This window comes from Gymnoscopelus braueri, assembly GCF_963280865.1.
Source record: "Gymnoscopelus braueri genome assembly, chromosome: 9".
Lineage (NCBI taxonomy): Eukaryota > Metazoa > Chordata > Actinopteri > Myctophiformes > Myctophidae > Gymnoscopelus > Gymnoscopelus braueri.
The window spans coordinates 22,694,565-22,721,968 of NC_137610.1; the positions used below are offsets into that span (position 1 = coordinate 22,694,565).

At 40.3% G+C, this 27,404-nt stretch overlaps 2 protein-coding genes across 2 annotated transcripts; one reads left to right on the forward strand and one right to left on the reverse strand.

Annotated features, from left to right (window-relative positions):
- Positions 1–1,809: 1,809 nt before the first annotated feature.
- On the forward strand, positions 1,810–9,791 carry LOC308092228 (long-chain fatty acid transport protein 4-like; the record flags this gene model as incomplete). Its single annotated transcript, XM_080438072.1, has 6 exons — positions 1,810–2,162; positions 2,307–2,412; positions 4,241–4,465; positions 4,577–4,647; positions 4,792–4,897; positions 8,121–9,791. The coding sequence occupies 6 exons, from the start codon at positions 1,810–1,812 to the stop codon at positions 9,789–9,791; spliced, it is 2,532 nt and encodes an 843-aa protein (XP_080294198.1).
- A 2,350-nt stretch (positions 9,792–12,141) lies between these two features.
- Positions 12,142–26,977, reverse strand: mapk12a (mitogen-activated protein kinase 12a). The gene is made up of 13 exons (XM_080436753.1): positions 26,752–26,977; positions 20,040–20,169; positions 19,770–19,828; positions 19,480–19,591; positions 19,357–19,386; positions 18,907–18,954; positions 18,104–18,218; positions 16,963–17,034; positions 16,440–16,519; positions 15,883–15,961; positions 15,387–15,560; positions 13,897–13,968; positions 12,142–13,800 (listed from the first exon to the last, which is right to left on the reverse strand). The coding sequence occupies exons 1-12, from the start codon at positions 26,868–26,870 to the stop codon at positions 13,901–13,903; spliced, it is 1,086 nt and encodes a 361-aa protein (XP_080292879.1). The 5' UTR covers positions 26,871–26,977; the 3' UTR covers positions 12,142–13,800; positions 13,897–13,900.
- Between the last annotated feature and the right edge of the window lie 427 nt (positions 26,978–27,404).

Sequence of the window (27,404 nt, forward strand, 5' to 3'; positions counted from 1 at the left end):
AGTTGAAATATCACAGATAAGAGTGACTTTTAATTGGAGAAAAACTGAGTGAAAGTGTAGATGTAATGCAAAATAATTACAAATGGAAAACTATAGGTAATATACTATATATATACAGTAATTACAATATATTTTATACTATAATATTACATTCAGAATTTAAGTCATTAAAAAGCAAACACTTCATGGGTTGAAATACAATGAAAGGCATAACAAAACTGTATGTGACATAAAATATACATAACAACACTATTACTAACTAAACTGAATGACTGCATCAAATGGACATTTGAGACAATGCATGCATACAAGACAATGCATTAACCTACAGTCTCTGCTAACTGACAGGCAGACTATAGACTAGACTATGTTAAACCTTCACTGAGTTTAGATGTAAAATACATTGATGCAAAATACATATATAGGACAGCATCAAAATAGGCAGTCTGTTGAAAACACAAACAAACCTGTGACTGTGTTTGTTGACTTTTAGACCAGCTGGCCTCCATGGCAGGAGGTGATCCTCTGCCCCCACCCCTCTTTTTTCTGTAATTTATTCAGTGGTGGAAAAAGTACTAAAATGTTTTACTGCAGTAAAAGTATCAATACTGCAATGTAGAAATACTCTGTTACAAGCAAATGTCTGGAATTAAACATTTACTTGAGTAAAAGTACAAAAGTATTGGTACAAAAATTTAAGTGCCAAAAGTACAAAGTACTCATTATGCAGAATGTCCCATTTCAAATATATAAAATGGCTAAAAATCTTTTGAAAATAGCAGATCTACAAGCTCACAATGCGTCGCATCGAGACACATTGTGAGCTTGTAGATCGGCTATTTTCAAATGGCCAAAATGTATATAGGGCTGAAGTAGGTAATGCATGTTTTATAATAATAATCAAAATCTACAAAGTAACTACAGTAGTAACAAAAGTTTTCAAATTATTGTAGTGGAGAAAAAGTATAACAACTGCCAATGAGATGTAGTGGAGTAGAAGTAAAAGTACTGAAAACTGGAAATACTCCAGTAAAGTAAAAATACCTCAAAATTTTACTTTGGTACAGTACTTGAGTAAATGTACTTACTGTAGTTACTTTACACCACTGCTGTTATGTAATGTATTGTGCAGTATGTATTGTACAGTATGTCTTCATTGTCTTGATGTGCTCAACCCAGTGCTCATGTCAAAGTGTTTCCGTAATGTTCTATTATTTTCATTACATATAAGCATTCACTTTTTCAATTCCTCAAGTTTTTTCTCCAATTAAAAGTCACTCTTATCTGTGATATTTCAACGTATCATCATCATGGGGCTTGGGGCGACTCTCTGCTTCATGATAGTGACTAAAAACAATATTTTCTTTGTGCTGCAGAGTTTTCATATTGTGTGTCATAATATGAAAATGATTTGTTATCCAGTCAGTGCAGAACATCAACAGGTGGCACATTGCATGTGTGGAGAGCAGAGCAGAGCACAAAGACAAGACAAGAGGACTTCACAGGTCAAGGTCTGATTGCAAATATATTATATCTAAAATGATGTGTGTATTGGTGTTTTGATTAGTGTAATGAGTAGTATTATGGTGTAGAGGTGTTTTGATTAGTATTATGTTGTAGTGATGTTTCATTATTCAAAGTGTCTCTGATTGTGCAAGTAGAATTCATGTGGTGGAGGCAACATTCTTATCAATGTGTTTTCTCGCTTTGTCTCTGTCTTTTACTCCTTTTCTCTTCTGTCTGTTTCTTTGAAAGACTTTGGCGAGTTGTGAAAACAGAGATCAAGTTCAAATCAAAGCTGCCAGGAAAATGAACACATCAAACGAGTCCTCCGTCTACAGCATCGAGGAGATTTTACACATTACCAGCACAACAATCAACCTGGTCCTGGGAGTCCCCATCAATGGCTGTGTTCTGTGGCTGGTCTTAACTGGAGCAGCTGGTACAATGGCCTCAGAGATCCTCACACTCAATCTGAGTGTATGTGAGATCATCTTCAGCTTGTTGAATCTTCTCTGTGTTCTCACAAAACTGTTCCCCGTCTGCTTCTTGGCTCGTGGTTTCCTGTTCACCGGACGCCCCGTCTTCCAGACTTGTATCTGTGTAGAGAGATTCATGGCAGTGGTTCACCCAGTGCTCTTCCTCAAATACAAACCTCTCAGGTACAGGGCGGCTTGCTCTGTGTTGGCCTGGTTGCTCATCATTGGAGCATCGGTAGCGCACATGCTGCTGGGTTTTAACAAGATAGGGTATTATTTTTATGTGGGTAAATGCCTATTGTTCATGTCAGTGATGCTGTTGTGCAGCCTGGCTGTTCTCAGGGCTCTGAAACAGCCTCTTCCAGGGGAGATGGGGAGAGAGAGGGACAACAGCATGAAGAGGAGAGCCTTCACTATCATCTGCCTGATCATGGTGTCATTTTTGTCTACTTACTTTATTTGGTGTGTTGCCCTCATTTGTGTCAGTCAAGGACACTTAGAGAAAGGTACATTAACTACATATATATGTTTGCCCCTTACTGTGATCACTGGGTTTGTTCAGCCACTGCTGTACCTCTGCCAAAAGACTGGCAAACTGCCCTGCATTAAACCTATACAAGGTCAGGGTTGCCAGATCGGAATGACAGTTTCCAGCCCAAGAAGCCCTTAAAACCAGCCCATTGCAATAAAAACCAGCCCACATGCACTCTCATGCACGCGCGCGCTCGCTTGTTTTGGGCTTGTTGGGCTTGTTTTGGGCTTGTTTTGGGCTGTTTTTAACTTTAAAACAAGCCCAAATTTGATGTGCCCACCCAAGGCTATTTATCCCAGCCCAATGAGTTTTAAAATAGCCCAATTGGGCGGAAAACCGCCCAATCTGGCAACACTGTACAAGGTACATAGATAATCACACAGTAAACTCACAAGAATTATATAGTTATACATTATTTCCCTATTTTGTTATTTATGCAATCCTATGCTATTTTATTTCATTTTATAATAATTATTTGTATTTATTCAGTAGTTATTGTTTATCTCTTCTAAGTTATCTTTCCTACCATATTCCGTTATTTTAATCTTGTTTTGTAATACACTATACAAATAAAGTTCATTTTTATTGTAGCGAGTAGACAGAAATAATCCACATACTGTCATTTTTTTTTTTTAGATATTTTTTGGGCTTTTCTGTCTTTATTTTGAGAGGAAAGTAGGCTGACAGGAAATGGGGAGAGAGATGGGGGGGTGACACACAGCAAAGGTCGTCGGGAACGGGAGTCGAACCCGCGACACGCTGTAATACTGGATTACCAGACATGTGGTATGCGCCTGGACCGCTAGGCCAGCGGACGCCCCCAGTACTTGTATGTTCTTGTGTTTTTCCTGCACCAGTGACTTGTGTTGTTTCACTAACCTGTGCTGGTGTATTGCCAACCTTCTCTAGTAAAGTGGCTACGGCTAGTGTCTTGAGAAAAGAATAATATTGTAAGTCTGTGTTTTTTCCTCCCACAAACAATACATTGTCATTACCATTATCTCCACGGGGTGGGGGGTGTGTGAGTGTGAGTGTGAGTGTGAGTGTGTATGTGTCGGTCCGCAATCTCCGCAGCTAAGCTTGCAAATCAATACACCGATCAGTGTAAAAATGTCAACCTGCTCCGCTCCTCCAGGAGAACAATAGTATTGAATCCGGAAGGTTCCCGGTTCGATCCCTGGCTCCTCCTGACTGCATGTCAAAGTGTCCTTGAGCAAGGCACCGAACCCCTAACTGCTCCTGATGAGCAGGTTGGTGCCTTACACGGTTTCCTCCGCTGTCGGTGTGTGAACATCATATCATTTCATGGACCATTTACCAATATTTATTTTGCAGTGCAGAGTTTTCAAATTGTGTGCTAATGATGCATAAACATTAATGCCATGTCAGAATATGAAAATTCAATTATTTGCATATCCCGTCAGTCAGTGGAGAACATCAACAGGTGCCACATAGCATGTGTGGAGAGCAGAGCACACAAACAAGAGGACTTCCACAGGTCAAGGTCTGATTGCACAAATATTATATCTAACATCATGTATTAGTGTTTTGATTAGTATTATGAGTAGTATTATGTTGGTATTCTGTTGTAGGGATATTTTACAATTCAACGTGTGCCTGATTATGCAGGTAGAAATAGTGTGGTGGAGGCAACATTCTTATCAATGTGTTCTCTCTCTCTTTGTCTCTGTCTTTTACTCCTTTTTTAATGTGTCTGTTTCTCTAAAAGACTTTGGCTAGTTGTGAAAACAGAGATCACACTCAAATCACAGCTGTCAGGAGAATGAACACATCAAACGAGTCCTCCGTCTACAGCATCGAGGACATTTTACAGATCACCAGCGCAACAATCAACCTGGTCCTGGGAGTCCCCATCAATGGCTGTGTTCTGTGGCTGGTCTTAACTGGACCAGCTGGTACAATGGCCTCAGAGATCCTCACTCTCAATCTGAGTGTATTTGAAATCCTCTTCAGCTTGTTGTATCTTCTATATATTATCACGAAAATGCGCCCTATGTACTACTTTAATGGTGGTCTCCTGTTCATCGGGCGTCCCGTCTTCCAGAGCTGTATCTGTGTAGAGAGATTCATGGCAGTGGTTCACCCAGTGCTCTTCCTCAAGTACAAACCTCACAGGTACAGGGCGGCTTGCTCTGTGTTGGCCTGGTTGCTCATCGTTGGAGCATCGGTAGCACACCTGCTGCTGGGTGGTACCAAGATAGGGTTTTATGCTTTTGTAGGTGAATGTCTATTGTACATGTCAGTGATGCTGTTGTGCAGCCTGGCTGTTCTCAGGGCTCTGAAACAGCCTGTGGCAGGAGAGATGGGGAGAGAGAGGGACAACAACATGAAGAGGAGAGCCTTCACCATCATCTGCCTGATCATGGTGTCATTTTTGTTAACGTACTTTACTTGGTGCATTCTTGGTGTTATTGTTTTCATCGTAGGACTGACAGATGAACTGGCATTAGTTTCGAGTATGTTTATGTCCATTACTGTGATCACTGGGCTTGTTCAGCCACTGCTGTACCTCTGTCAAAAGACTGGCAAACTGCCCTGTATTAAACCTATACAAGGGGATACAGGAAGAGTTTTTTTTTTCAGAAGACTGGGCACCTTGTTGGAAGAAGACTGGGCATCTTTTGGGGAGTAGACTGGGCACTTGAGGGGGATTTCTGGGGGAAAGACTGGGCACTACTCTTCTGACACGACGTGTTGTGCGCTTGTAGATTGGCTATATTCGGCCCAAGCCTACAAAATAATGCGAACCGTCACCGAATGCATTTTATGAGTGGATATAATAGAAACAAGTTTCTTTAATTTTTTCTGAAAACTCTTAGGATTTAGAGTTTAGAGATTTAGAGATAAAAATAGCAGATATAGAAGCTGCACGCTTGTATATCTGCGATTTCTTTACATTTTTGAAAAATCTTGAAAGTGTTTGAAAGATTTTGAATAATTTAGATTTTTTTTTAACACAAATTTTCTCTTCTGGGGGTCCCTGGCACAAAACCTTTTCAGATGGGGGGGTCCGGGGCTAAATACAAAGTTTGAGAACTACTGATTTAGGAGACATTTTTAGAATCAGCTTCAGGTTATATGGTTAATGGGTTAAACGCAAACAGTCAGAATCTGTTTTATGCGTATATAACCATGTTCCAGCATGTCTTTGTCACAGAAATGCATAGCAGACAGACTCTGGCAGCTCAAAAACACAGTTTTGGTGCCGTATTACCCAGGTGGCCACTCCAGGTGCCCAGATTTCCCTATAGTGCCCACAATGTTTTGGTGCTCACTTCTCCTGGTTACCATACAAGGCACATAATCACACAGTGATCTCACAATAATTATTGTGTATATTATACAATAGTTATATTAATTCACCATAACATTTTGGTTAGGGTCACATGTGTTCTAAGCTATATTAGCCTGTGTTATTTTATTGTCTATTTTTATTCATTCACTTTAACTTCTATTTCTTCTGTTGTTTCCTGCCATATGTTCTGCAGTACTTTTGGATACTTTACAATCCCGACAACCCTGTTTAAAAAAAAAATATATATATATATATATATATATATATATATATATATATTGTGAAAAAAAAATAACTTTTTGTTTAATAAAAAAAGAAATCTATGCTATTGTTACATATTTAATGCCTCTTCTGAATAGTCTGTGTTGACCAACGGAAAAGTTGACATGTGTGCCTCTTACAGTGACTCTGATTTATTAGAAAGCAAGCACTTTAAAATCATGGGCTCATATTTACGAATACTGTTCAAAATGAACGAATGACAAACTCGGCAGATTTGATTTAACTGGTGATGCATTATTTTAATATTTACAGAATTTCTATTAGGTGAATGATAGATTTAGCACTTAAAGCGGTGGGTGTCTTCGTGATGACACAACTGTTCTCATGCTCCATCAAATATTATGATACATTTGGTAATGATGTTAATGCTGTTGGGACTTGACAGGGGCATACTAGAACCGGACTGGTTTCGGGACTGTTTTTAATTGGCCATTGTGTACGTTTGGATTGACGCTGCCTTTGTCAAGCAGACGGACCTGACAGCCCTGCACCACACTGATGTTGTCTAGCCTAACAACTAACACTGCTTATTCAGTTAACATCACATTAAAACACGACAGCTACTGTTACTGCTGTAGGGAACCATGTTTGTAAAGGTGTTAAAGATGCATTCTCTGTCCCGTGGCTCTTGGTCACTATAAATAAAGCTTTTATGTACTGTTACTGTACATACAACTTAACTTCCTATCAGTGGTGTAAAGTAACGAAGTACTTTACACCAAGTACTTACTCAAGTACTGTACTTAAGTTGAGGTACTTTTACTTTACTGAAATATTTCCAATTTTCAATACTTTTGCTTCTTCTCACATACATCTCAGAGGCAAATATTATACTTTTACTCCACTAAAATCATTTGAAGACTTTAGTTACTTTGCAGATATACATTATTACATTGTAAAACTTTCATTAACCACTTGATATACCTATTTTATACCTTGGCTATTTGAAAATAGCCGATCAACTACTTGATGGAACGTGCCAAACAACAATTGGGAGGGGCTTACGGATCCAGAGAATCAAAAAATCAAACAAAGGGCCTGAGGAGGAAGCACATGCAGGATTCTCTGAATCCTGAGGTCTGAGGCATCAGTTCTAGGCTTCTCTGTCAGCCTCCTTGAGTGATAGGCAGGGCTTTGTGAGACGTTTGTTCGGGGGTTCGTGCGACGTTCGTGCCTACTAGGGTCGCATGACGTTTTTGCCGGATCCAAGCGTACCTGGACCGTGGCCTGGAATTAAAATCCGATACGCCCATGTAGGCATGTCAACATTAGCCTGGTAAACCCTCCCTCCGAAAATGGAAATGAGATTTCCGGAGGGAGGGTTTACCAGGCTATGTCAACATAACCAGAAAACAATAAAATCTCGTACTTCTTTTATTTAAACTAGACCGGTGCATGAAGGGCACCGGCTTACTCTGGGAACACGCAGGTCAGGATCGATGCATGTCAGGAATACACGCCACACCCGTTGTACAACACTCCCGTTATCTGATGTACTTGTTTTACCCGTTCGCAATCGCATTCTGCTTCGTGCTGTTGCTTTTGTTCACTGCTGCTTCATTCACCCATGCGCGCAGCTCTCGTACTATTTGTGTCATTGCACATGCTGCCACTTATATTGGTGAGGTGGCATAAACGTGACGCGAAGCTCGGCCGGTCAGTGAGGTTGGTGCAGACATTAGAAATCCTCCAGGTAGACTCGGCACAGAAGCGGACGCCACTTTGAGAACCACTTGTGTTAGGCAACAGTTTGTGTTGTGTGTTACGTCAGACCAGAGCTTGGTCAGCCTATATAAGGTAGCAGGTGCCGTAAAATAACCAGATAGAGGCAACGGATGCAGAAATTGCATAAACTACAAGGATGAGTTTCTTGTGGGTTTTTGCAAAGACCTTCAACAGAGATCTACATGCATCAAGAGTAGTATTGCAGGTGAAGGCGTCAATCTTGAAACACAAGTTAAAGAAACACACCATTCCCTCATTATTCAAACACGTTGCGAAAAATTTCGAGGGAAAGGTTGCACTGATCGTGGCAGCTACAGGGGAGAGGTGGACTTTCAAAGAGTTGAATGAATACTCTAACCAAGTTGCTAACCTGCTGCTGGACAGAGGGTTTGTGGAGGGAGATGTGGTGGCCCTGTTCATGGAGAACAGTTTCCAGTATGTGGGCCTGTGGCTGGGCATGGCCAAGATTGGAGTGGTGGCTGCCCTCATCAACACCACCTTGAGACTGAAGCCGTTAGTTCACTGTGTCAACATTACCAATGCCAAGGCCATAGTGTTTGGATCTGAGCTTACTGAGGCGGTTTGTGAGATCCATAGCTCCTTGGAAGAAACCATTCAGTTGCTCTGCTCTGGGGATTGGGATGCCACAAAGGTCCCACAGGGAACAGAGTGCCTAGAACCCCTACTGGATGCCACCTCTATCACAAAGCCAAAAGATCCAAAACGCAAGTTCAAAGATCACCTGTTCTACACCTTCACATCAGGCACCACTGGGTTACCTGAAGCTTCTATTATACCGCACTCCAGGTACTATCAGATAACATCCATGGTGTTTCATTACTTGAGGTTGGATACGCAAGATAAGATGTATACTTGCCTTCCATTCTACCACTCTGCAGGTGCCATCGTAGGAATTGGACAGTGTCTACTCCGTGGCATGACTGTAGTGTTCAGAGATAAATTCTCTGCCTCAGATTTCTGGGGCGACTGTCACAAGTATTATTGCACGATTTTCCAGTACAGCGGAGAACTCTGCCGGTACCTGTTGAGGGAGCCGATTCGCCACGAAGACCGGAAGCACTGGGTGCGCATGGCATTAGGCAGCGGCCTGCGGAAGTCCACCTGGGAGGAGTTCTCCTACCGCTTCAACATTAGAAGCGTTGTAGAGTTCTATGGAGCCACCGAGGGCAACTGCAGCCTGGCCAACTTAGAAAATAGGATTGGATCTTGCGGTTTCATCAGTAGGTTCAAGCCAGCCACTGTGAAACTGGTGAAAGTTGATAAGCAAACTAAGGAATTGCTCAGATGTCATAATGGAGTCTGTGTTACTTGTAAACCTGGCGAGCAAGGCATGTTAGTAGGCCAGATAGTTAAGGGTAACCCTATGCGGAGGTTTGATGGCTACATCGACGAAGCGGCAACCAACAAGAAGATTGCCCACGATGTCTTCAAAAATGGAGACACTGCCTATCTCTCCGGTGATGTATTTATGATGGATAGTTTTGGATACCTGTACTTCAAGGACCGTATGGAAGACAACATCCACTGGAAGTTAAAGAACGTCTCCACTACTGATATAGAGGGCATTCTGAGCACGCTGGTGGACCATAAAGATGTGGTCGTGTACGGAGTAGAGGTACCAAAAGTACTGGGTAAGGCCGTCATGGCGGCCATCGCTGATCCCTCCCGCGCCTCTGACCTGGACAGGTTTGTTAACGACATAAGACTGGCTCTTCCCGCATTGAAAAGGCCTGTCTTCCTTCGGTTTCTGTCAGGGGATGTCAAAACGACTAGCACATTCAAGTACCAAAAGACAGAGCTTCGTCGTGATGGTTTTGACCCCACCAGAGTGGTATCAGATAAACTGTACTTCCTGGATCCCAGCAAAGGGAGCTACATAGAGCTGGATGAGAAACTACACACGGCCATCATGTCTGGGGAACAGAAACTCGAATGACCAGGAATGGCTACAACACACACATACAACCACACATTAGAAAGTGCATAGGACTTAATGACAGACCGACAAGGAGAGCAGAATTCAGATCCTTGTCTACACGCATGCACACATGCAGTAGCCGTACCCTGCTGCACACATCGGGAAAACACACAACATAAATATCCTCATTTTCATAGCATCACCAAAAGCGAATGTTTTTACTGCTGTAGAGAGGAACACGCAAGGCATCTTGCTGCCAGAATACAAAAATGAGGAAACTGCAGAGAACTACAAACCTAATGCATGCAAGTATCGTGTGTGTATTTGGGAGAGAGAATTGAAATTGAATTGAATTGAATTGAATTGAATTGAAGACGTTAACTTGGCCTGGGGTGCAGTCATTTGTACATTTGGGTTCCACAAGATAGTTGCATTTTTGTTTTAAATATTGTTTGACATTTGTGCTTTATCATTTTTTGGGATTATCATTTTCTGTTATTTTCTGGTGGTGGTGGTATTTTTTATAGAGAGGCATGGAACGAAAAAATATTTGTCCTACAAGCTCAAGGCGTTGCGGATGTGTCGCGTTGTCAGCGGGTTGGATCCAAACCAGCTTTTTTTATCTTTTTTCTTTGTGCAGCAGAACTGCTGGGCAAGAGCATTTTGAGGTAAAGTTCCTCAGCTTTGCAGGGTATACCACTCACTCATTTTAGGCCATGGGCCGGATTAGATCAAATGCGACTTCATGCAGGCCGGACCGCTTGTGTACACGCATATATTCATTTTCTCAACCTGCTCTCATGTGTCTCAATCCCTTCTACAATTATGAAATCAATTTACACATTTTGTTTGAGGATTACATAGCAAGCATTGCTATGCTCTATACTCTCTTACACACACACACACACACACACACACACACACACACACACACACACACACACACACACGATTATTAGTTTGTTTTGTGAGCTGCCACTTAGTCTTACCTTTAATCTGTGTAACACAAATCTAGTTGAATAATCATCAGTCATCTAGAAAGACAACGTAATGTAAATTGCAAGTAATACACGGTGAACCAGTTGATTGCACTATAAAACAAGAATTTCAAATCACCACCATCATAGCTGTAATAGAATCCGTTCAGTTAGGTGAAAGATAAAGAGCATAGCTGTAGTTAATCAATCTTTAATAATAAAAAGCATACCCAGTATTAAAAACATATATATATAACAGTATTCTACAAGAAAAACACAATGTGTTTTGTGCAAAAAAAGTAAAAGAAATAAAAATAAGAAACTTTGATTTACACTTTCGTTTTAAAAGAAAATGTAAAAAGCAGCTTTGCCCGTACCTTATTGTCAGTGATTGTGCTCTTAGATTCACTGGTGTTGTAGGTAGAAATGATCATGTTGCAAATAAAAGTACATGTTGCAAGTAAACACATACAGTACTGTACAGTACGCAAACAGGCCAGTCTAGTCCCTAGAAACTCAAGTAAAATAGCATGCCAATGCTGAAGATATTACGTACAAAATGTTGCCGTTACTGATTTCAGTTAAATTTTATATCGTCTCTGTCGGGTGGAAACCTCCAAAACTGTTACTTTTCAGGATTCAAATAAAAAAATTGCAAAAATAGCTGATCTACAAGCTCAAAACGTGTCACATAGCGTTTTGAGCTTGTAGATCAGCTATTTTTGCTACTTTTGTATGACACCGTAGTATGACAAAGTAGGGCATTGAAAAAACATAAAAAGTTAAAATATAGAGATATGAGGTAAACTGTAAATGACTGTAGGGCTGCAACTACCGATTATCTAAGTGATTATTGTGTTTATAATCTTTTTCGATTAATAATCGAATAATCGAGAAGCGTGTTTTTTTAATTGACCAAATCGTTTGATTGATTGATTGATTGATGTACTTTATTTAGTAAGACATGAGAACAACAGTACATGGAAGTACAAATTCACAATACAAGGTCTACTAAACTGGAAGACTCATTAAGCACTGAGCTTGTTTAAGATGAGATCCCCATGCACACAAATCAAATCTTTTAGTCTGATTAACCATTTAAGCCATGTGTTATACTTTGTCGCACAACGGTGTCATGCAAAAATAGTGAACATACAGTAGCTGATCTGAAAGCTCACAACGCAGCGTGGTGTGATCTTGTAGATTGGCTATTTTCACGAATCAATTATTTGATTAACTGTTGCGTACAGTATATAACACATGTATATAATGCCCAAATGTGTACAGTACACCATCCCTGTAATAACCTTGTGTTGATTTCAAAAGCAACTACAGTGTACCGTCACAAAAGTAACGTGTGCCCTACTTCAAGGTGGTGTAAGTGATGTGTATGTGTATGTGTATGTGTATGTGTATGTGTATGTGTGTGTGTGTGTGTGTGTGTGTGTGTGTGTGTGTGTGTGTGTGTGTGTGTGTGTGTGTGTGTGTGTGTGTGTGGGTGTGTGTGTGTGTGTGTGTGTGTGTGTGTGCCAAATAGCTCTATATTCCCCTAGTAATCATTGTTATAGTGTGTTTGTTCAGTAACGGGGATCTCCCCCTGTTACTGAACAAACACTGTATCATAGCAATGATTATTATCATCATTTACATCTTAAGCATTTTAGAAAAAAGGGGGAAAATTAATACAAATAATCACTTACAGCACCTTTAATGAAGAATTGTGCAATATTGTTATGCAACATGATGTACTCTACTCATGTACTGTACTGTACATGATTTGCAAGACATCTGGAAAGAAAATAACTATTGCTTCATCCAGGAAGCAAGATATTGGAATGCAAGAAGGCACAAATGCATAGACAAACCAGAGAAACCTTATTATCGTCTCTGTCGGGTGGAAACCTCATACAGTATGTCCAAAACAGTTACTTTTCAGAATTCGAATTCAAAAATAGCTAAAGTAGCAGATCGACAAGCTCAAAACGCGTCGTTTCACGCCAGGTTTCGAGACACGTTTCGAGCTTGTAGATCTGCTACTTTTGATGCTTTTGTATGACGCTGTAGTATGTATGATCGAGTACGGCGTTAATTTACAAAAAAATAAACAAGGTTTCTGCCCGACAGCAACAATATGAAACATGCCCATGAACATAGAAAAAGGGTTGGTATTATGTGCCAGGTAGGGGCATTTACGACCCCTATACCCATAGATATAGAAACGTTGATACCACATTGGCCGACGGACATATTTGGTAGGGAGGGTCGTGCCTCCTAATGCATGTATGCCTCATGCATGTCTGTTGAAGCAGGAGGTCTCTCCACAGCATGTATGTCTGTTGAAGCAGGAGGTCTCTCCACTATTAAAATCCTCATAACTCGCTGGATTCTCAACCAATTTCTACACGGTTTGGTTTGTTACAAATGTCAAACATGTAGTTATGTTATGATCTAGGATACCTGGTTAAATAAAAAATTGTGTTACCATTACAGTGATTACTATTATTGCCATCACCTGGGCGGGTGAGTCGTGTAACTTTCCCAACGTTAAGCTGTGTATGTGTTCAACAACACAGCCACGCAGCCTTGCAGTTTAAGTGCAGATTTCAGCTTAGGCAAAGGGGTGAAAAATGCACCGTCCAACCGCTGTCTGTGTACGAGAGAGAGAGAGAGAGAGATTACCGCAATACGACTTGCGGCATTCTTTTTGGTGACTTTGTTGGCATAAATATAAACATAGCAATTTTTCCAAAAGGTTGAATAGCAAAACTCTGCCATTGTTTGGTTGTAATGAGTGTTCCCAGAGAGAGTGCTGTACACGCTCGGATTGGACACAACTCAGGCCCATTTCTCCCAGTCGAGTTATGGCAAGCTACATAATATGTTGGTGGTGCTGACATGCGGCCCGGTGGCCATTGAGGCATCCAGCCGTCTACCTACAGTATTTATGTCTATGCCTATATCTGTCACATAATACCAGCCATTTCAGGAAATTAAAACTACAACAGCATATTGATATTAAAATGTATTGGTTTCACAGGTTGTTAAGTGAGCCTAATCATCAATGTAGTTATTTCAACTCAACGTTCAATGCACAAAACTAAATGCTGATTAGGCGTCCTAACACAAGCCTGCAACCCCCCCCCTCCCCCCTTACAGTGAGGTTTCCCTGGTCTCCAGCTGAACTGGTTTGAAGGACAAAATCTCTGTGAAGGTGTGACCTATATGAGAGAGAGAGAGAGAGAGAGAGAGAGAGAGAGAGAGAGAGAGAGAGAGAGAGAGAGAGAGAGAGAGAGAGAGAGAGAAGTTGTGTCCATTATTCAGGTACATTTTTACAGTATTGGAGTTAATCCATTTAGACCTGAGGCCGATTCTAAAAACACCTTATTTGTTTTCTGGAAAAAAAAAAAAAAAGAATATATATATATATATATATATATATATATATATATATATATAAAGCTATATACTGTACATAGCAACAACTACCCGAAAAGGCAGTGGTGTGTTCTACCGTGTTACGCTGTATATGCCGTATACAGTGCAGATTTCTTTGGAAAAAAGCGTATACAGTCTAATAACCATTTCAGCCATTGAAAACGCGATAGCGTATCACACATGTCGTGCAGGGAATAATTATCGTATAACCCTCCGAAAAAACCTAGAACACACCACTGCCAAAGGGGGTTCCTGGATTGAAAGGTATAGTAACGTATAGGGGTTCCCGGTCTAAATATGCCTTGTACTTAGTTTGTACATTAACATCTATAGGTCTCAATATACTCCAGTTTTGTACGCATTAAGTATGTAGGCTACAACGCAAGAGGCATTGCTCACATACTTCGCTGTGTAATGGGACATTTTCTACCTACCGTAAATAAATGAACTCCTGACTAGTTTGCACAGCCTCTCTTCAAAAGGTTTCTGCCATGTTGTCTACCATCTTATACTTTCTGGTTTCTTCTACCTTCTTCACTGGGTACCTATGGTTGTTTCCATCTCGCTGAAGATCACTACTGTCCCCATGATTCCCTGTGGCATTGCAGCTTGTGGACAAGTAACTTTCGTATCTGCAAAGGACGCACTGCCACCAGTCTGCGGATTCTACAAATGCCTTCTACATCAGTAGTTCTCAAACTGTTTCATGCCAAGGACCCCCGAAATGATGTGCATTTGGCCGTGGACCCCCATCTGATTTTTTTTTGTGCCAGGGACCCCCAGAAGAGAAGATTTGTGGTAATAAACCAAAACACATTTTTCAGAAATGCTCCAAAATAGCAGATGTACAAGCTTGCAGTACAAAACTGTGAGCTTGTAAAACTATTTTTTTTGAGAACTACTGTTCTAAACCACTGTTCTGTATCCTAAGAGTTTTCTGGAAAAAAAAAAATCTAAAATGACCCAGATGCTTTCCCGGTTTTAATGGGTTAAGTATAAATGGGGCTTATGAGCCCTTATGTTCAGACTGGGAGCCCACAACGTGTCGCAATGCGACCCGATGTGAGCAGCTATTTAGCTATCGCCATTTTCTAACAGATTAATTCTATACAGATGAATGGAAAATAATTGTGATTATCTTGAATAATTGCGATCAGTAAGTATGTAATGGTTGTATGTAATTCCTTGTGGCAGGGCTTACGTTTCCACTGGTCCAGGGGCAGGTCAGTGTTGTCTAGCGAGTGGTCGTAGGGCTGGGCCTCCGTCTCCTCCTCTGGCTCTCTGAACTCTGAGAAGTAGGGCAGCGTCAGAGCGTCCGCTGCCGTCACCCTGCTGGCCGGGTCCAGCAGTAACATGCGCTCCAGCACAGTCACGGCTGGGGAAGGAAGGATCAACAAATTAATTAGCCTCTTAAGCATTATTTACAAATGATCTACAAGCTCAAGTGTCGCGATGTGACATGTTGTGAGCTTGTAGATCGTCAATTTTCACATATTTTTTCCCTTTTTGAGGGGAAAACATTTAAGCTTTGCACCTAATAGCATGCCCAACATAGGGATAGATTATTATGGATTATTTCATTAAATGATCAATTGTTAATTATTTTTGTATCATCGATTAATTCAAATAGTTCAATTACCTGTTGCATCCCTAATTATCTTTGTTTTAAAACAAATAAAGACTTAAGAATGTCCTACCCTGCGAGTTCACTTTGGAAAACACTTGGTGAAGGTCTTTCTTCTCCACTTTGGGGAGACTTTTGATATAGCCTTTGGCCTGAGAGAAGAATAAAACAATTTTGTCATCCAGTTTCGGTTAATAAAACGTGTGTTAGTCTGCATGTGTGCCCTAGGACTTTACTATATACAATTTCAGTATAGACAACGTGTCGTACACATGTAATAGTCACAGTGCATAGGATGCAATATGAAGCAAATTAGATCCATGTGTCAAGTTGCACTAAAACTAAATTTTACTCCTTGGCAGTAAACAAATTTCCATCTGATGAATAATATAATTTAGTCTGATTTGACGGCTTAATGTGGTTACTGGAACAGTGCATAAGGTGTCATGTTGATTCAACCAGAGTATTGAACTGCCTTGTTCCCTCTGCCTGTAAAATCATCCCAAACATTGATAGAGACTGAACAATTCTTTCTAAATGTTGATATTTTTTTATTAAATAATGTAATTATTTAAACGCTATTAAGTATGAATCTGCTTAATGTGTTGTGATATCATGTGCTAAACTCACATCCTGAGATTCTAATTTGCTGATGAATTCCTGAGTGGGCGTCCCCGTGATCTTCATGATCTCAGTAAGCTGATCAAGGTCTAAGCCACAGGCAGGGGGTCAAGGTTCCCACACACACAAGAGTAGCCAAAATTATTTTAATAACTACAAGTTGTTTCGGAAAACAACATTCTAGAAGTACAGACCTATGACTAATAGCCATTACCCAAATTCAAATGAAAAGATACATACATTATATCTCTGTACATTACTACCCGTTTATCAATATTATAATTTGTATTCTTAGTTGTATCTCTTTCTTCTGTATCTGTTTCATACTGTGTTTTACACACACACACACACAGACACACACACACACACACACACACACACACACACACACACACACACACACACACACACACACACACACACACACACACACACACACACACACACACACAAATTGACAATGATTGTACAGACCCTTCTAAACACCATATGATGATGCCAGTAGCAAAGGGACAGGTTGATAAAAGGATACGGTCATTGCCTTTAAACAGAGGTTTCCCCTGCAGCATCTCTGCCATGATGCAGCCCACAGACCAGATGTCCACTGAGGGGGAAACAGCCCACATGATGTTGTTAACACACACAATAGACATTTCACACTTTGAGCTGCACTCTTAGGGTGTGATCATACTCTCCGCCTCTTATGAAAAATAAAATGCACAACCAAGAACACCTTTTCTGCTGAAAAAGCTAAAAATGGGGGGGGGGGGGGGGCAAGATAGACAGAAACAGACTTCAACTTCCATTCGAAAATCGCTCTACTCTGCAAAATGAGCGCACTGACAAATGACGCTCTGTAGAAACAGTGTAAACATACCTTTAATAAATGTACAGTAATTGAACAGTAACACTCAGCATGGTGATAAAAGAGCACCACCTAGTGGCTAATCATTAAGGCTGCACTCTGCTTTCACTAGCACAAATTGTTTGGCTGACAGCTTTTCAGCAACTCTGCTTCAAATTGTATGCCTTAATTGGACCTGGAAGTAGAAAATGCCAATTCTCATTTATGCACTACAGTGTAGTCCAAGGTGTATTAAACTGGACTAGGAAACGTATTGGGCTTCCTCCTTCAAGTCACTTCCTAATGATGTGCTCACATTAGCAGCGACAAAAACTACATAACGGCCAAGCGTGGTCATCAAGCATGCGTGTGTGTGGAATGAGCAAGAAAGACATAAAGTTAAATATAAAGGTTTGGTTTAAAAAGAACAGGGAACTGGCTAACGGCAAGAATTAGTTTTTTCCCCATTAATAGCCGGAATTGTGTAGACTGAGAGAGAAGGGGAGTGGAAATGTTGAAACTAAAACTTGATTAACGCTTCACTGTGCCACTGGAGACCTGAAAAAAGCTCAACTTTTATTTGACATAGCTTGTCACACAGCGACAAGCATCGGGCATCAGTTTGTTCATGTTGCTAGCTTCCATTGAAAATGGCTTGTAGCCTGTCGCTTTTTCGCTGCTAGTGTGAACACAACATCTAATTATTCTGCTCTATAATAAATAGTTTACAAAATAAAGTTGATCCAAGAATAGCCGACTTCAAAAGCTCACGTAGGTCATTTGGACAAAACATGTCCGTGTCATATAGCAGCACATAGCAGATGATTACCGGTTTGAGTGTAATGCATCCAACTGAGGATGACTTCTGGAGCTCTGTACCAGCGAGTTACAACGTATCCCGTCATCTCAATGTCTGCCTGCCGTGCCAGACCAAAGTCCAGGATCTGACGGGGCATGAAGAAACAAAAATCGTGATTTCAGGGTTTGCTCTCAAGAAACAACACTCATATGCAGGTGTGATGAGTTGAGACGACTGTGAGGGAGAGATCCGGTAATGCACGCATATAGTCACAACCAAAATGCTTTGAAACGTTTCCCCAAATGTTTTTAACTAGACAATCTACAAACTCACATGTCGTGACAAAATTGGATGGCAGCGTTAAAGTGGGTTAAAGTGGAAGTGGTTAACACTCCACTGATACCATACATCTGTAGCAACTTTGGAAGGAGACGTTTAAATGTGAAGGACAACCAACCGATGTTTAACATGAAATCTATCATTCTTTTGTGAAAAGGACATAATGGAAATCTGACATATAACACTTCCTCGTGTGTTGAGTGCAGAGAGCTCAATCCCAAGGCACAGGTCAATCTTAAATCAGCCTACAGTGCATCTCTATGCATTGTTTTACATGGACTAGTGGAGACAAGAGTCAGATTTTCACATGTCCTTCCCCGCAATAGAACAATGGGATTCAGGTTAAAAAATCTGCACGGTTGCCCTTTGAAGAGCTGTCAATTTGTCAGCTATGACATCACAAGTAAAGTGTTCAAATGATACCTTGATGCATGGAGAGGTGATTGTGTTAGCAGACCACTGAGAGTGTGCAGGATCATGTTTAATCACCGTACCTTGAGCTCACAGTCTTGGTTGATGGCAAGATTCCCTGGTTTGAGGTCCTGCAAGAGTCCATACAAAACGATTAACTGAGATCAAGAATAAACAGATCTGTATGTCAACATGAATTGATTGAACTGCATATTTCTGCATATTTTCTTAATGTCTTTTTGTGCTGTTTGTTTGTTGTGTTGTTGCTCGTCTAGACGTTGAATGTTTGGTCTTTGGCTTTTTGTGTTTTTTTAATATACTGCTGTACTCTTAAACTGTCAATAAAATATTCAATGAATCAATCAGTACCGAAAAACATCAAGGCTATTCTAGTTAGTGTCACTGTGTAAATGAGGAAGCTGTCATTTTCACAATTAAACACAAGTACCACGTAAAAAGGGAGGCTATGTGCCAATGCAGACACAAGACATGCAAACACGCAAATGTTGGAATTAATTACCAAGGCTACTTACCCTGTGAATTATACCAGCAGAATGAATGTACTGTAGGAAAAGAATATAGAACAGGGATTGAATCATCAAAAGCTAATTCAACTATATCACATTTGTGCGAGAGCAGACATCAGAGTTCCCCACCTTTAACCCTTTGAGCATCTGATACACCAGGTACTGAACTTTGTCTTCTGAGAGCCTCTGTAGCTTCATGAGTTTCCCCAGGTCAGTCCCCATGAAGGGCATTACCAGATAACTGAATAAGGAAAATACACGCATTATAATTCAGGAGCTACAAAGGCTACAAAGAGTATCCATCTTCAGCCAGCTGGTGCTAACTTTAAGATGGTTTCACAATATGTGTAAGGACAGTATGTCATAAGGAATTAAATCTTTGTGTGTGTTGCAGTGACGGAAACACAATTTGTACTTACAAATCGTTAAATCTGTCCAGAGAGAGATCAGCAGTGAACACATCTAATAGGCCAATGACCTGACCCAGAGACAAATTGTATATAATAAAGCAACATCACTTTTACAATTACAGGGCATTTTTTTGTGCAAATAACATGAATAAGACATCAGATAATTAGACATTATAATTAAAATTCAACAGAAATGTAGCACAATCATAACAGCAAATTGTCTAAAGCTTTGATCCTTTTCCCTGGACCGCTGAACTAAGATCCCACTGTGAGACTCACATTTTCATGCTTCATGTGTTTTAGAAGCCTCAGCTCTCTGTAGGCCCTCTTGGCAAAGAGCTCAGACTGGAAGGGCCGGTGAAGCTTCTTGATCGCTACTTTGGCTTTTGTTCTAGAATCCACAGCTGAGCTGGAAGCAGACATACATTAAAAAAAATCAATTATCACCCCGGCATTCATCGTTGCCTGACCGAGTGCAGGCACATCATGCAAGGGCTCAAAACCTCCATCAAATAAAAATGTTAATAATTATGTAAATTATTTTTGATGAAATCTAAATGCTAAGATGTTTTTTTCAACATGAGCCTCAGGCTCATGTTGAATAACTGTGCCAGTAAGGCACAGTTAGAGCAGCAATTCCCAACCTGTGTGGGCCGGGGTGGCCTGCAAACGCTTTCCATTTTTTCCAAGTTGGCTCTGTCCCAGAAAAGCTTGGGAACCGAACCCGCTGCCCTATATATTCTTCCTTCGTTTAGCCCATGTGCTACAGGCAACCTATGAGTAGCGGAAGACAAACAAACATAGCCTGCAGGTTCGCTCATGTCAAGTGCTTTTAAACTATGGTCGTTCTTGACTTGAAGAACTCGTCTAAGGAATTCATGCACTTTATTACCGACTGCCACAGTCTGAGTCATAGGATTATTGTGTTGTAGCTCTGGGGTTTTCATTCAAACAGATTCATGTCATGGACCACCAAGTTGACCGGGTGATTTCAAATGATTCTCTCCTATAGGGACCCCGATATGAAAATTGTTATTTAATTAACACAATGGTTCTCAAATATTTTCATGTCAAGGTCCCCCAAATTGATACGTTTTAGGCCGTGGACATTAAGCCATTTGAAAAGATTTTGAGCCAGGGAACCCCATAAGAGAAGATCTAAGTTGTTAAGATAAGATTTAGTACAGAATTCTACAACTGTACTACACTGTAGGTGGGCAGAGGGAAACCCACCAGAAAAGTCATTCTTATACAGTATAGTCTCTCATCGAATTACCTTTCAGCTCAGGGGTTTTCAACTGATTGTGAACCAGGGACCACCACCCTGACTAAGAATCAACCTGGGGACCACTGTTGTGTTGGATGGGGATATGAGCTAAGATTAGTGCTTTGGTAACACTTGCTATGCATCCCATGTCTATGCATCCCACTGTTTCTCAACCAATGGTCCACAGACTAGGCCTACTAGTGGTCCATGGCATAATTAGACCTGCAGGTGGTCCATGGGGAAATGTTTTAAAATGTAAATACATGAATAAAATACATTTTTTAAATGTATTAAAATATTTTTTTATAATATGTCCATCAAATGTAAGAAAATATTATTTGAATGAATAGTCGTGGTGTAGGAGAAAAAGCTTGAAATTAAATAATGACTGTTAAGGGCTTGATTGAATTCGTTGCACGATATTACGTGCAACAAGTTATATCAAGCAGAGGCATTATTTAACTGAAATATGCGGGTGGTCCAGAGCTAATAAAAAAAAAGGTTGATAACCACTGATCTATTCCTATCCCACTGTACAAAAGGCTGCCAGTGAGAGAGTTAAGTGTGTGTGCTCGTTAAGGGTGTGCACAGGTCATCATGACCCTAATCCTGCTTGCTCGCACCTGCGGTTAATTAATGAACGCACCTGTGGGTAATTTAGAGAACGAGACTTTTCCCTTCTTGTCCTCTTGCATCAGTCAGATAAGAAGAGTGTCCAGTTCACATCAGACAAGTTGCTCTGACTGTTCAGACGGTCAGAAGTGTGTCATATTAAGACATTGTGCTCGAATTCACTTGGAGTTTGTGTGCGTTCATGCAAATGTAAGTCCTGTGTTTCCTAGTTAAATGCTGTTCATTTGTGTGTTAAATGTGCCTTTTGATGTCCTGTTTGTAATGTTTGTGCACGTGGTAAATGCAGTTGACAGTAGTATGAAGGTATCAATATTCAAGTGCTTTGATTTCATTGTAACCAAGAGAATGGAAGTTATTTCATTATAAGTACATTAGTTTCAAGTGACTGAAATGCTGATGTTTATTCCATAATGTGTAGGCCCTATTGTTTATGTTCCACTGTGTGTGTTGTATGACATCACATGTGTCTTTGAACAATGGGCATTTAGGCCTAATTCATAGTTAAGTCTGATAAGTTGTATGCATGCTGCTTTGCTAAGCATTGTCAGAATGATATGTTTTATGTCATTATGAATGTATGTAGCCTACAGTAGTTCATGATGTCCAGGATGCAAGCATGATGCTGTTGTCAGATTGATGTGATATTGACTGCTGTAATTGTAATTATTTACTTTCTGTATGGTTGCAGAAAACCACACACACCCACACCCACAAGTGTTGTACTGTACTGTGCTCATTCAAGTCTTCAGTAAAACCCATAAATGAGAGAAGTTGTCTGTCCTGTGTTCTAATCGACACCCCTGGGTGAAGTGGGGAAGCCGAACCAGCCAGCCAGTAGAAACCAGTCCATATACAGTCCTTTCCTTTAACCCTCACTAACACCCACGGTTACCCTTATTCTGTTCTCTTACTTTATCCTAACTTCCATTAAACTCATGTTAACTGATATACTGATTTGTATCTTATGCATGCGTGAGCAGACACATGCGATTATATGGGCATATTTCCTAATAATGATGACTCAATCAGGCATCCTTCTTGAGATTCTAACTCCCTTTTCTGTGGAAGTTCTTGACCTCCGACTTCCCACTAACAGACAACATTGACACGTCGTCATAGGTCACCAGTAATGCACTGTTCCGTGGAATAAATATAAATGACAAAATGCATGGTCAGGGACCACATGCAATACCTTTATACGGACCACCAGTGGTCCACAGACCACCTGTTGAAAACCCCTGTTCTAGCAGGTGAAATTAACCACCTTTACCTGGCGTCCCTATTCTGTGCATGTACTATTGTATACTGTTGTATCTGTATTATCTTATTGTTTGTCTTGCCTTTGTATTGTGGTGTACAACAGCACTTTCCTTACTCTGCCCCTGTAACTCTGTAACTCTTAACTGCTGTGCTGCCTCTGGGCGACTGAAATTCCCCCGTGGGATATTATCAACAGCATCTATCTATGTCATGGGTTTTCAACTGATTATGAACCAGGGACCACCACCCTGACTGAGAATCAACCTGGGGACCACTGTTGTGTTGGGAGGGGGGATATGGGCGTGGTGTGGGGGGAAAAGCTTGAAATTAAATAATGACTGTTAAGGCCTTAATTTAATTTGTTAATTCGAGGTGAATTAAATCAAGCCCTTAAAGGGTAAGACCACTTTGGTAGAGGTTTGGGTTGTGTAGTTACCTTGCCAGGATGTAACTCCAAAGGTGGGCAAGAAATAAAAAATAATTGCTCCATTGATTAGAAATTGATAATTCAAAATATGCTCCTCATTGACTTACATTGTACGGTAAAACAGCTCTCAAAGTCACTCTTTTAGCACATAAATGAACCCAAACATATCTGATTCAGACAATATAGAGCATCACCAAACCCAGTACTGTTTGTTTTTTTAATAAAACTGTCAACTTCCTATTGATTTTACTATTTGAAGATCTGGATCCGGATCCGCAAATCCATTCCAGGTTTTCTACTTATTGAAAATGGCAAAATCAACAGGAAGTTGACATTTTTATAAAAAAAAACAACAGTACTGGGTTTGGTGATGTTCTATATTGTTTGAATCAACTTTGTTTGCGTTTGTTTATGTGCTAAAATAGTGACTTTGAGAGCTGTTTTACCGTACAATGTAAGTCAATGAGGAGCATATTTTGAATTATCAATTTCTAATCAATGGAGCAATTATTTTTTATTTCTTGCCCACCTTTGGAGTTACATCATGGCAAGGTAACTACACAACCCAAACCTCTACCAAAGTGGTCTTGCCCTTTAACAGTCATTATTTAACTAAGATATGCTAGTGGTCCAGAGCTCAGAAAAGATTGAGAACCACTGATCCATTCCTTTCCCATGGTTGCCCCTATTCTGTTCTCTTAACCTTCCATATTAAACTCATGTTAACTGATTCATTGCAACATATGTATGAGCAAGCACATCCAATTGATATGGGCACATTTCCTACTAATGATGAGTCAACCAGGTAAACAGGTACAGTTTCCCTTGAAATTCTAATTCTAAGTTCTTGACATCCGACTTCCAAGTAACAGACAACATTAATATAATACAAATCTTCACTTTCCTACTAAATGCATGGTCAGGGTCAGGGACCACATGCAATACCTTCACGGACCACCAGTGGTCCACGGACCACCAGTTGAAAACCCATGATCTATGTCATAGGCAAAAATGTAAAAAAAGAATTGCTCTACCACTGCCAGCTATTTTTGAAATAATGTCATTAAACTGCTCCTCAAGGACCCCTGGGGGTCAACGGACCCCACTTTGAGAACGACTCATAATGGTACAAGAAAAACAGATTCATATTGGTGACAGTGATATAACATCTTGTTAGAATTGTATTGGATAACTTTATAGCTTGCACTAAAAATATTTTACACCTGTAAAAAAACGTGTGATATGACAATAAAGTGAAGCTGACGTTGGATAATTTTTTAATTGTAGTAATTTCAAGTGAATAAGATTATAGGATATAACTGCTGGTTGACAAGAACTTGGCCTTAGTTAAAACAATGCACAAACAATTTATAGCACCAGTTTAACCACTTGAATCCAACATAGGCTATTTGAAAATGCGTGAGAGCTTGTAGATCTGCTATTTTCAAACCTTGAACAATTATTGAACATTTTGAATATTTTTGGAAACATTTTAACGTCACATCACAAATCTTGCATGATAGGGGTCCCTGGCACAACATATTTTCAGATGGGGGTCCACGGCCAAATACAAATCAATTTGGGGGTCTTTGACATGAAAAGGTTTGAGAACCACGTTTAGTATACATGTGCTCTAGTAACTCTACCATACAGATTGGTTAAAATAATGTTGTATTCATTCCAATAAGTTCCGGATTGCAGCTCTAAAAGGACACGCCCACGATGTTAATCATTGATGAGCAGATGAGGAACTCACAGTGACAGGGTTGCCATGTCCGCTTATGGGCTTCCTTACTAGTGTTGTTTATAAACCAGTGGTTCTCAAACATTCATATCGAGGACCCCCAAATTAATTTGAATTTGACCACGGACCCCCCATCTGAAAACATTTTGTGCCAGGGACCCCCGCCGTACCAGATTTGTGTTGTTAAAATGTTTCAATTTTTTTTTTGGTCACTTTTTTCCCCCCAAGATTTTTTGGAAAAAATCACAACGCGTCGCGGTGAGCTTGAAGATCGGCTATTTTCAAATAGCCGATGTTTATAAGTGCTCAGGTGGCCTATAGTTGTTTCTTTTGGGCTTGTTTTCATAGAACTGGTGACTTATTTCTCTCGCAAAATCTGGCAACACTGACCTCATACTGTGAACCACGCAAGGTGGCGCTAATGGACTGAAACAAGTGGCTGCAGAATAAAAACAAGGCACAGCTGCTAACGCTCATTTGTGTGTAAATGTTCGTGTAAACACAATTACAGATCACATAATGGTCAATTATTATGCAAAACTATCTCGATGCAGTCTTCAAAAGCACATATATGTGCATGTGAACGGTTCTTCTGTCAATGTGAAGTGTTACTACTAGGCTACTACTACTACTCAGTGGTGGAAAAAGTACTCGCATATGTTTTAAGTAAAAGTATCAATACTGCAATGTAAATACAAAAGTATTGGTATCAACTACTTAAATTAAACTTTGGGTAATTAAAGTACCAAAAGTAAAAAGTAGGCCTACTAGTCATTATGCAGAATGTATAATTATAATAATTAAAAAAAACAGATCTACAAGCTCGCAATGAGTTGTGAGCTTATAGATAGTTATTTTCAAATGGCTGAAGTGGGTATGTTTTGTAATAATCAAAATCTACAAAGTAACTAACGTTTTCAAATAATTGTAGTGGAGTTAAAGTACAACATTTGCCGAGTCTGAGATGTAGTGGAGTAGAAGTACAAGTACTGAAAATTGGAAATACTCCAGTAAAGTTTTTTTTTAAATACCGTATACTTATAATACTTGAGTACTTTCCCACCACTGCTCATACAAGGAAGTGAAGTAAAAGCAGCCTGGTGGTGTTTTTAAGCTGAAATAGTATCTCATCATAGACATAGTACGACGGTGTCGCTTGCATCATGTCATGTTGTTGTAGTTTTGAAGATTAAGATCGGCTCTGGTTGTGAATCAGTTCTTGTGAATCCACAAGCGACACACCGGCGTACGAACGGATTATAACTTAAGCTGCTCGGCTCACACAGCGCAGTAAAGGCAGAGCTACACATGTTCCTTTGTTTCACTGCTGCAGTCTGGACTGGAAGTTCGATCAATACAATAAAAACCGATATCCAGCAGTGCCACCATCTGTTCTTAAACCTTGTTATCATCAGTATCACTTTATCTTATTGATTGATAGTTTTAGGACCAAAATCAAATGGACCCTATCTTTAGTGTCTGTACTGCGAGAGACTATACAGGAGGGTCCATTTGGTTTCATGATCCATCATCTCGCAGTTAAAGGAGTCCGTGGGACCCAAAAACTAAGGGACCCTCAGTTTAAGACCCAAAGTCCCAAACTGAGGGTCCCTTAGTTTTTTAAATTAAAAAGTAGTTTAGAACCAGTGATCAGACTTACCAGACGGTGCCATAGGCTCCCGTCCCCACCTGCCTCAGGTCCCGGTACCGCTCCGGTACCTCCCATGTGGTCTTGTTCACCTCCTGGCGACAGTATCCAGGTCTGATGCGATTAGACATATTTTTTTTGTCAAAGTGTCCGCTGGTGCTTATTTATTTTGTTCGGTTAATGTGTGTCTGTTCCGTCTTTCTACGCATCCATTGTCTACCTATGTTGTTCACCCTCTGTAGTAATAGTGTGTGTGCGTGCGCAGCGCAGCAGGGCGCAACCCGAGGTCACCAAAGCAAAGCCACTCCCGAAAACGCTCCTGAAATGTGATCAACACCATACCGTGACACACCGTTGTCTAGTTTCAATCGCCTTAGGGTATCTATGCTACAGTTTGGTAACAACAAGCACCATGCATGTGCAATGATGTAATCTGATTACTGGCAGGTAGTTTTAATAACTGCACATTGATTCATAATTCGAACTAGAGTATCCCTAGACCAATATTAACACTCTATTAACATAGGCTACTCTATAGATTGATTAAATTAACGTTTTATTCATAAAGAATAAATAAAAGGTCTAGATTGTAGCTTTTTCCTTGTCCAAATTCAAATTGTGGACACGTTTAAAGCCCTCTGGCATTTTGAGTGGAACATCAGAAA